General features: G+C 25.6%; 1 protein-coding gene across 2 annotated transcripts in view; it reads right to left on the minus strand.

Annotated features, from left to right (window-relative positions):
* Positions 1-2,313: 2,313 nt before the first annotated feature.
* LOC142328122 (calmodulin) overlaps positions 2,314-12,560 on the minus strand; it is a 44,010-nt gene continuing 33,763 nt past the window's right edge. For both annotated transcript variants that reach the window (XM_075371643.1, XM_075371642.1), the window contains exon 4: positions 2,314-2,914. In XM_075371643.1, the coding sequence (XP_075227758.1) occupies positions 2,886-2,914 (29 nt within the window). In that variant the 3' untranslated portion in view covers positions 2,314-2,885. The remainder of the gene's footprint in view (positions 2,915-12,560) is intronic.

A 12,560-nucleotide genomic window follows, 5' to 3' on the forward strand; every position in this document is an offset into this window, starting at 1 on the left:
AAAACTATATAAAGATGCAGTTTGATTCTGCTGTAATAGAGGAAAACTTAGATTTCTCATTCATTTAAGGAATCAAGTTGCCATCTTTCATTTTGCTCATTAGTTTCTTTGATTTATATAAGTTAAGAAAATTTAATTATTTGAATACAGTTGGCGTGAGGATTTTTATTTTACATTTAAAGCCTATTGCATATCCAACTTTGGAGTTAACTAATGCTAAAAAGAAAACAATTTATTAATGATGATAAAAAACTTTCCATAAATTAGAGAACGGCAGAATAAAGAGAATTTTGGTATTACATATGGGGGACACACAATGTTTTAAATGTGGGAACATGTTGAACAAATATCACCAAACTTTTACAAAGCAAGGAAAGATCTATTACTATAAAGTCAAATCATTTTTTTTAAGTTATGTGCATGTTGTTATTAAAGAAAATAAATCTGTGCATCAACAAATTAACTGAAAGGTCCTTCAAGTAATAACTACATGAGCGAGATGAAAAAACCAAAAATGTTTGGCTATTATTACAACACTAAGCACAATTAACAAAATTACGATTTCTGTAAATATTAATGGTAATTCAGTTAATGCATTTTATGACCTGGAACCGTAGTGTTTTTTCTTCTTTAAATACATAAAAAGATTTTCTTATTTTTTGAGCGAAAAGCAAACCTTTTTGTATATAAATAGTAAAATGGGAGCTATTCTGATAACAAGCAGTCCTTATCCCTCTCATACTTTCTTTCTTGTATAGAGAAGACCGCCTTTTATTTATTATGACATCACATATATTATCAGATGATATGATAACTGACCTTGACTGAGAAAGAAAACCTGAGACTGGCTGATCTAGAAGCCACCACACTACTAACACTGTGGGTACTTAGTGGTCAATTTTATGCTTCACATTAAATACCTAAGACAAAACTCAAGACTAACTCTGAACCACTACTACAATGAATTGTTTATAATATGTAGGCAATTTGATCTAGTATGCATTTACAGGTTCATTAAAAGATAAATTTGAATTCACCCTGGTTTTACAGGTCTTTATTTGCTAAGATTGTTACACTGTGTCATATTTTTTCAATGTTTGACCTGCTTAATATAATTAATTAAAATGATAAATTTTACAAATTTTCATGAGATTTTTGCATATAAATTTTTTTACTAACAAAAGAATTAAGAAAAAACTACTAGCAGATTAGCAACTTTTTACAGAGATTTCAAAATCAGTTTCACAATTTTAAGAACATTATGTGTATTTATTGTAGCTTCATAAAAAAATTTCAACCAAAATCAAAGGATCAATTAGTATACGTTGTTTAACACTATAGTTATTTAACTAAGTACTTTTTAATACATGGAATATTGAAACGGCATTATTTCCAGATACTAATCCAGCAATTAGGTACATGAATTTAAGTGTACACCTAATAACAGAAATAAGTATTCAACAATATTTGTCAAAGAACTTTAAGTGAAGGGTTTCTATTACCACCACATACAACTACTAAATTGTAGTTCGGTTCACAGCCATATGCAGTAGCAGTATGCATGTATTTTAAATTATGAATGGTTCTTCTACCAGTGCAAGAGGTTAATGATGCATTTATGTCATTTAATGAATTTAGGATTAGAAAAGAGCACGACTTTTAACAATATTGTAGACTATAAGATTGGCAGATAAGATGAGTTAAATATAATAAAGGATACCATCATATCATTAAAAGCTAAGGAGGAATGAGTTAATAGCTAAGACGATGAAAAAAACAAAATTTACCAAAGGAATTAATAATGATTTTACATCTTTTTCAACCGAGTTTGGATTTAATCTATGAAGTCACAATAAAAATACACTTTGTAAGGGCAAATACAGTATAATTATTATTAACCATAAATTTAATATACAACATCTTAAAAATATAATGTAATACAACCAAAATAATAAATTAGGCATCATTTCAAACATCAACCAGAGCAACTACAAGTAATATCTTGTACTCTGCAGTAAAATAAGAAAAGAACAAATTGTGCTGCATGAGTAAGCTTCTTAACCATATAAAATGTTTTTGTTTAATATAAAATACATGTATAGAGCAACTAAGTACAAAATATGAAAACACTATCTTAAAAACACAATGAAACAAATAAATACATAAACAAAAGAAAAAAAATTATATTGTAAATACATTATTAATTATACTACAATAATTTAAAAGAAAAAAATAAATAAAAATTTATAAAATAATAAAAAATAAAAAAGGATATAACAAAAGGAAGGATCACAATAAGGAAGAACTCTAAAATTTAACCTTATAGAAGAAACACGTTTAATGTCTTTTTTAAAATTACAATTTTGCAACTTAAATAATAATATACCACCAACTTTTAATTAATTTAATAATATTAATAATAATAATAATAATCAAGGGATGCTTCATTTTTAGGAATGTGAGGGGCCCTACCGTGGTGCTAATTAAGAAGTCTGGACTCCTATCCAAAAGGAAACGGAGTTAAGGAGTTAAAAACAAATTCGCTCTAATTCTTTTTTTTGTTTATATAATAATGTAACTTACGGACACAAATTTAAAGAATTAATAAATATTAATTACCACATTTAACATTATTTTCTAACTTATTATTTTTTTACAAAAATTTACACAGATATTTATTTATTATTTTTTTTATAAGAACTTTCATTCACTTATATCGTACCACTGAAAACATCAAAGCTCCACATTAGTGTCTGTGTTGTTTTGTGTGTGTCGCTAATCTCATTTCCAATTCGAAGTAGTGTCAGAATGGAAAGCAGAAAATGCAGGTCTGATAATGATGATGATGATGATAATAAACGCACGATGCACAAATTCACAGCAGCTCACTTTGATGTCATCATAGTAACAAATTCTGTAACACGATTTACTTTAAATTACAAACATATAATTACACGACATGACATAAAATGTCAAAACAAAATTTAAGGTTAACTGAAATTAAACCTATTTCACATCACAATGTGTCACAAGCCTCGGTTAACTCATAAATAACCTTTTATATCAACCACTGACTGGTTAACTTACAAATAATTGTTTTCAGATTTTGAAAGTAGAATGTCATCCCTAACTTTCTTTTCAAGTAAAAAAAATGACATTACAGAGAAAATAATAAAAATAACTTCTTAATTACATAGTGGTACTATTTGAATCTAATAAACACAATAAAAGTTACCGAAAGGCTACCACAATGAATCACTAGACTGCTATTAATATAAATTTAAAACTTTGTCAGCTAAAATTACCAATTTTTCAGCAAGTATTATGTTATTTTCTCAAAACTAAAATGTTCTGTAAATATTTTTTTATGGGAGAGGGATTTGTTTGCAATAAAATACTATCAATAAATAATACCTTGAACCTGATTTTCATGTAACTAATAAAAAATTGAAAATTATAACACAGTGGCTATATCTACTGTAATTATTTATCATCATGAAATTCCAATCTAATATAAAATAACAAACCATGTTTTCTTGAACCTTATAATTTAATCACTTAAAAATAGATACTTGAACAAAACTATTTTTTTTTTTTTACAAAATTCATCCTATTTATGGCAGCCCAACAATATTCATAAAACTTAATCATACTTCACTTTAAATTTACACACAAATAACCAACACATTTACCTTTTATGTTGTAAAACAGCAATCTCTTAACTAATAAATAGAAACGAATACGTTTGTAAACTTTTTTTTTATTAAAAAAACTTAAAAAGAATTTTAAAATATGTTAGGAAATTTAATATAACTAAGTCGATAAGTTTAACTTATATTTTTACTTTACATAATTGGTACGCTACAGGTTAAAAGTGGGATAATATGTAACAATTTTCAAATGTAACAAGCAATAAACAAGACATGTCAACAGATAGATATAGATCCACAGGTTTGATCAACTTGCTCATACTTCAACCATCAAGAACACAATAGAATAACATTTAGCCTTGCTGAATTAATAAAACAGTAGCTTAGCTAATTCTATGCTTTCTTAGTCGAGAAATTATACTATGTAACAAACCTGAAAAAATTATATGCAAGGGTGTTTCTAAAATGGTGGATTGGCTATACTTTTTCACATTCTACCTCTAACTAAACAAAAAATATCCTTCGGAAAATGGTGATTTCTCCTTTGTTCTCCCCCTGTCCGCCATTTTATTATTTCTATATAAAAATTTATATCTAAGTTCGGACAGATGAATCACATTAATATTTGCTAAGCGCCTCTGTAATAGTTTTAAAAATTAAAAAAAAAAAAAAAATTATCAGGAATTAAATATTACATCTCCGTAAATATTAGTTTTATCAAAATTTATTGTTTGTTAAAATATTAAGCCTTTTATTTTTAACAAAATGACATTTTATTTTTTAAAAGTTGTTAACAAATAATCGAATATACATATATATTAAGAATCATACTCCTCTGTACTTAAACAAATATGTTTACTTAATTAGATCAACCAAAGTGCAAAATAAAGTAGGATGACTTACCTTATTCCACTACACATACAGTAGTGCTTTTGTGATTTATTCGCATCATATATTATTCATCTTAAATTACATCACACACTACATAATATAATAAAATATGCATTTATTTATTTTATTTTAAATTTAAATTTTTAATATTTTTATTATTATTTTTTTTTAACTACTTTTATTCAGCTAAATTAAAAATAATTTTAAGTAAACCAATTATATATGTTGTCCAATTAACTGAACTTACTTTACTCTTGCTTTACTTAAAATTATTTTTATTTAATTTTAATTTGATTTTAACCTTGAAGTCATATTTATGGAAAAACTTTTACAACTTAATTTTTAATGTTAATTTTAATTAATTTTTCATATTTTTAAATTTTGCTTTAATTTTTAATTTAACTGAATAAAAGTTTAAAATAAAAAGATAAAGCGTTTTAAATTCTTAAATAAAATAAATAAATGCATATGTTAATATATTTTATGAAATTTTTGATGCAATTTTAGATAATATATAATGCAGCTGATAATGTAAGTGAATCACGAAAGCGCTCCTGCATATATAGTGGAATAAGTTAAGTCATCCTACTTTATTTATTCTGTGGTTTGGTTGATCTAATAAAATAAATATATAAATAAGTTCCCACAAGAATGCGATGACATATTAAGAATAATCAACTTTTTGTTTCAAAATAAATTACAGAAATCTTCAAATAACATTTGTGTGAACAGTGTTCATGGAAGTGTTTGAAAAAGAGTAAAATAATAAAAAAATAAATATTCAGAATACTATCAATCACAACAAATCAGAAGTAAATGATGAAGTGAAATTTGGTATTCATATTTTACTTATAAATTTATTAACTGAACATTAAAGACATCACAATCATAGCAAGCAAGTCCCATTTCCATATAAAGAAAAAGCGGTTTGCTTTAATTGAGTATGTTAAAATCTAAATCAAAATACATGAATATTTGCAATTTTTGCTGCCTTAATAAATTTAATCCTTTCTTTACGGATTCTCTGAGAATCAAAAAAGTTAAAAATAGTGGTGGATGCGCTCTCAATGTATATGGTTAATACTTATTGTGGATAATGAGCACAGCATTTACGTATAAATAGGCAAATCGATTAATGAGTGTATTTAATATGTTTTTGAACTCAAGTCTAATTACCTGTCAATCTAAGTCTTACTTACTGCTTGTTTCTTTAAAAATAATTGTAAAAATAAGTGTTTCCTAATGATTCACTTAAAATAGTCCATATTATTTGTCTATAAATACTAACAAATGGAATAAGTCTGTTTAAATAATTTCATTTACAAACAAAGAATTTATAATGCATCAACACATTTAACCGAAATAACAATTTAGTTAACAGTGATTTATCTAAAAAAAAAAAAATGTATTATTGGTGTTTAATAAAATAATACATTTATTTATAATTAAATTAATATAAACTTTAAATTTATATTACAGAAGATTATTAAATCTATACAAAACTGTTCCACAGATATATTTCATGCAAAAACAAAAAATTTAAAAAACTAGAGTATAATTTTCATGCAATTAATTATAAGAAATAAAATGTATTACCACATTATTACCAACAATGAGTAAATAAAAGTGAAAAATTAGTAACAATTAACTGAAAAGATCTTTCTCTTCAAGTAAAAATATATTCAATGTAAACCTAATGCACAGATATACGGTCAAAATCAAATTTTACATTTATAAAAAGAAAAATAACAAAAAGTATAGAATTTATGATTTATAACACAATCACTGATTTTAATGCCCAATAACTTAGTGATAAATTTCTTCTCACACATTAATGAATCAGAAAAGTTAATAAGGATAAGCACAATTTTTTTTTTAATTTTGATAAATATCCTGATCTAAAGAATTCAGACCTATCATTAAAATAACAAATTAATGTGAATACTGCTACATTAAAATCTTTAGTTGTGGTAAAGTTTAAAAAAAATTGTTCCTATGGAAAAATATACACTTATAAGTATCAAATTTAAATATGGCTGGAAATAAATTTAAAAAAAATATAAAAAACACTTTACCTCAATTTGTTAAATAGTATGATGGAATAAAGGATAGGAAAGTTAGAAAATTTAAGTAGAGGTAGTGGAGATTCACTTTTTCTTTTTTGGGGGGGGCTCTCTTAATGCTGCTTTAGCTGCTTCAATCTTTTTAAAAAATGCTGTAATGCACAAATAACAGAATGAATTTCCATTCCCTTTAGAAATCTACATACACATAAAACTTCATTTTATAATAAATCAAAAATCTCTGGCAAAAGTAGATAATAAAACAATTACAGCCTACAAGATCTGTTCTTTTGGAATCCATATACCACATTAACGAATGCTAAAACTAAATGCATCTAATAGACATATGTAATGTGTAAGTATTAATGTTGTGCATATTTTGATTTTTGAGGTGGTTGATCATTAGAGCAAGTGTTGTAGAACTACATTTTTGTCAAATAAGTAAAACTTTTACTAACAAACTGTAAACAATGCAACCTCTTTACAATTAATCTTTTAAGCTGTGTGGCAAATAAACATAACTGTGTTTAAATCAGTATTAATAAGCAAATCACAACTGATAATGAAACTGCATGATGGATATGATGAGATCACAATAAACAATCTAACTCAATAAGACATGTGTGACATATTAATGCTTGAGGCAGCAATGGTTTGAGGAAAGACGATTGATCCTTCTGATACACGGATTGTCATTTCTCTCCACTTATCTCTTATCCTCAATCACTTCTGCATTATTAGTTCTGTGAACTAATTCTTAAAAGCTGGGATTGCTGGTACCTAACAGCTACTGTTACTGGTTACGGGAATATTTGAACAGAACTGGATACACAAGCCTAATTGGCTGAAGTGTTAACAGGTGAGCCCCGCCTCCTAAATTAAAAAAAAAATATGCAGCACAGATTAAAAATAATAATCCAAATGTGCCATTGAATAAATAATTTGAACATTAAGATCATGTTTATACTTGTTCGCTAATCCGTTTGGGGTACTAGCACCTTATTAAAAAAAATTTAGAAAATAAAAGAACAGCGTTTGCTATATTGAACAACATTCTCAAACCAGAATAAATCATTAACTTTTTGGTTGTAAGTTTTCTTTTATCAAACTTAAACATACAGAATATCTTAGTAAAAAAAACATCCTATAAAAAGAAAATAAATAGAATTTTTAAGAAACGTTACAAGAAGATAATAAATGCTATAAAAATATTAATTTAAAAAAATATAATCTTTCAAGTTCATAGGTGTTTTTAACATTAAAAGTTAATTACTGATATTACAAGGAAATAGGAAAAATCCAATAGAAAAAAATTTGAAGTAGATTCCACTAGCATCTGGATAAAAAATTCATTTCTTTTTCGTATAGAAACATAAAAAACTCCAATCTGAATAACGATAAACGAAAACATACCAAATGAATTACATGAGAGAGTTGTTCATACAGAATACAACTTTTTAACGCAATATTAATTTAAAATGAAGTAAAAAAAAAGATTAAGAGTAACTTCTATCATAATTTAAAATTAAATTTTCATTTAGTATAGCTAATAGTAATAGCACATCATATATAAATTAAATAAAGCATGACATAGAATATCAACAATTAATTATATTTTTATACAACTTCAATATAATATCTATCCTTATCTTTTATACAAACGAAAATCTGTTTATATAAACAGAATATTAAACGAATCTTTGTTAACTGTTTACAGAAAGAATATCATAAGTGAATTAAAAGTTATAAACAATCATAAAAAATTATAGGAAAGAATTGTTGAAAAATATTTTATTAAATGGTTTGGTCACTATTTAAAAAAAAAAACCTATCTGAATCCATATAAAACCAATGAAAAAATTTTACTTTACGAAATGCTTTTTACTATTTTAAAAACAGATAATTATAAATTTTAATCAACTGTTCATAAATAACAGTTATTAATTCTTTCTTTTTTTTTTAAACAAGGTATTTTGAAGGGAAAAAAATTAATTTTTGTCATACACTTCTTATCAAGAATATATTATACATAAACAAAGAAGGAAAACTAAGAGGCAATTAGACATATATACTCATTAGTTTAACTTCACATCCCTCCGCAAAGTAGGTTGTGTTCATTAAATGATCATATACTTGAAATATGAGCAACTATTTTTAAACTACTTAATCAGTTTGAATCAAACAGTCTCTAATTTAATTGAAATGTACTTAAATATTTCATCTATCAATTTAGCATAGCTTAAAAGCAGGCAATTTTTACCTGCTTTACATTCCAGGATCACTATAAAGACTATTACAGCAACAGCAGCATTACTAAATGATTCTGTGACAAAGCAACCACATAATGCAAATTTGTTCAAAACTAATTCATACACAACTATTGTTATTCCATATTAAAGCATGAAAATTCATTTTTAAAGAAAAATTAAAAAAATAAATGTATGAATAAAATAAACTTTTCTTGAATTGAATGATTTTTTTTCAATGACTGATGGAAAATGTTATCAAATATTAAATATGCAGTTTTTGTAACAAACAATAGGAACTGTTTATAATAAATTAATAACATTAAGAAAACTTATGTTAGAATGTAAAACATGCATTCAGAACATAGAGAAACTGACTTAAAATACACATTAATGTACGTGTGTGTAAATGTCAATATAATTTTTAAAAAATAATAAAATAAAGTAAATAAACCGGTTAAGATTAAATTTAATATTTGTAAGTAGACAGGTAAATATATATTTAAGCAAATCTGCACATGAAAATATGTATAGTCAAACTTCCACTAACAGGCGCATTCAACAGAAAATTAGGAACTATGATTTATAATCTCTGCTATTTTTAATCAAATTTAAACTGAAAAACGTAAATAATTTAAACTCACTTATTTTAATGAAAATTAAAATTACTGAATGAAAACTCCAAAACCGATTAAAAAAAATAAATAAAATCTTAGAAAAAAATTTGTCATATTTTTGGAAAATCATGTGGTTACTCTTACAAACCATCCTGACAATTAAACCTTCATGCTGCATTTTAATAACTAAATCTCCATATAATGCTATGGTATCAACCAACAATAATCTTGCTAACAATTCAAAACTTTATACTTACATACACGTTGTCATGGGTGTTTTGTTAGGAAACTTGTTCTTCCTGGGCTATAATTTCTACAGCAAATGAAATTAGTAAATTTCAGGTAAAAATTCATTTACTGACAGATTGAGAGTAGGATGGGCACCTGACACTGAAAGAAGGATTTGAAATTATCCTCCACATAAGGTCATTGACGCTTGCTGGCATTTCTAAATACAGGTTTTGATGGTCCCCTTTATTTCTATTCCTTATCCTTTATCAAACTTGTTCGGTGAATAAAGGACTCTATTACACCCACGCTAAAGATATGTATAGAGAGATTCCCGTTTATCCAGTAGTTCCATGATAAAAATGATTCCTTAAAGTCCCATTAAGTTGCTGTGTCTTAACGCCATCAAAAAACACTACATAACTAAAATAATTAACAGTTCACTGAAATTGCTTGTGTAGAAATACTCACCGAAAATTTTCAAAAATTAGTGAGAATACCCAGTTTAAGTTTTAACAGTTAAATATTAACTGTTAACATAATCCTCCTTTTTTGCACTGCGATACAAAAAACTGTTTATTTCAACAGCCTAATAATTCCTCTAAATGGTTCTAATCTATTACAAAAGCTTAAACTGTTATCATATAATCCTTGTACTTTTTGCTTTTTAAAGTAAAATTATACCATAATCATTAAATTTGACCATAGCAACTCCATTATTGACCAGCAGGAATTTTAACATAAACTGCCACTTGATACCCATCATGCTTTATAAACATTGAGTGCTTACTCATATCACCACATACACGTGCTGCTGCTATATTCATACCTACATTCAACATTTCAATGTCCTGAACCCTTTATTATGACCATAATGCATACTAAGGTACACAGATTTTAAAACAGGATCCAAGATTTAATGATTAAAAAGCATTTAAAAACTTTACAGTGAATCTTCTATTCCCTATTTAATCTGCTTTGTCAAACTGAGTAAAATTTCCAAGAAATTAATTACAAAAATGTTAATAGAACAATCGGAGTACAACAAGTGATATCTAATCTCACCTCAAAATAACTTAATGCATACCATAACAAAACATGCTGTAGGTCTTACCCTAAAGAATTATTAAAATTCAAAGCTGCTTTGTAATGATTGAATAACCTACAATATTTTTTTTTAAATATTAACAGTCAATGGAGGATTCATCATGAATTACTCCCAACCCTGATAATTAGAAAGGCAATTTCCAAATATAATTTGGTATTAACTAGCTTACAAATGTTGTAGTCACCTCAGGCTGACCAATAAATCTTAACGACATGATTAAACTGGGACACGTAGGAATTTAAATCTAATTAAATGTAGACATACTTTCTTAATTTTAACCTAGACCTTTATGGACAGTGTCAATTTTTGTTTTTCATATGTATATAAATATAATTTAGAACTGCTAACTAAAAATTGAGTTTTTAGCTACAAAATATGTCAGATCATTTGAAAACATCAATAATTTTAAGTCTGTGCTTTGTGCCTGTGCTTTTAAGTTACTACATTCGCTGTTATTAAACGATCTACTTAATTTTTAATTCTAAATTTTCAGAGATCTCAGAAAAAGAATTAAGACTTTTGTTAAATGGAAGTTAGACTATACAATAACAAAAACATTAAAATTAGTCAATCACATAAAATATGTATACAGTATATAGAGACAAGCTACAAGCTTGGACAAAAAGGGGATACACAAATATTTTCACAATTTTTGTTTAAAATTTCATATTTTAAGTACTGTAAATGTGTGAAGTGTTGTGTTATTTCTGTGTAGATATGTATGTATGTGTGTGTGTTTATGTTATAATAATCATGTCATGCATGAAAAAAAAGAATTATTCTTCCTTGAAAAAATGTAGGTTTTGAGTTGAAAATATGCTATAATGTACTGTGCACAAATGAATGGCATAACAAGGAATTGCATTCACAAATATAATTTTTTTTCTAAATAAACTTATCCTTTTTTTATGTACATTTCTTTTAAGAATATATCTGCAACTAGTTCTTAAAATAAACTGCATCTGTGAAATTTTATTTACATCAAAAAATCTAAATCTAAGATGATTATTTAATGAAATCATAAGGGGGTAAAAATTGCATCAGAACTAGGATTTTATTTCAGGAATTTGGTATTAATTATTTTATTTAACAACTTAATATTTAAAAATTTAATTTTTAATTATACAGATTACATTTTGTAAGAAAAACTGTTAAGTAAAATATTTTACTTAAATTTTTCTTTATGGTTGAAAAAAAAGAAAAATTAAAAAAAAAATCAAAATTACTCATGCTTAAATTAAAAACCAAAAACCTTTATTAAACATTAGTAAAAAAAAAATGCTTATAATTTTATTATTGTTTTAAATATATTTTTAACTGAAGGTATTATTATTAAACCTATACGTCATTTACTTTGACGATTAAACGAAAGTAAAGTACAAACTTAAAATGCCAGTTAATGTTTTCTTTTTACAGTAATTTGCATCAAACAAAAAGAAACGTTACTATAGAGAATATATGTACTACCAGCTTAAATGAGGACCTATTTTTAAAACATCTACGAAACTATTTCAGTTAAATAAACTTTATATTTTCATGTCTTAATTTTGCTTCCACTGTTTCTCATTGTTATTTAAGGATTACCAAGATCAATGCATACAAACATTTTAAAGGAAAAAAAACTTTCAAATAGAATTTAAAAATTTTCAACAATTTTAATAAAATTATAAAGGAAAAAAGTAATGGGGAATATGTCAGACTATATATTACTTACAGATTAAAAAAAAATCCTCTCTTATCAGACAGATGTAAATATT

Source organism: Lycorma delicatula, chromosome 7 (genome assembly GCF_047948215.1).
Source record: "Lycorma delicatula isolate Av1 chromosome 7, ASM4794821v1, whole genome shotgun sequence".
NCBI classification, from domain to species: domain Eukaryota; kingdom Metazoa; phylum Arthropoda; class Insecta; order Hemiptera; family Fulgoridae; genus Lycorma; species Lycorma delicatula.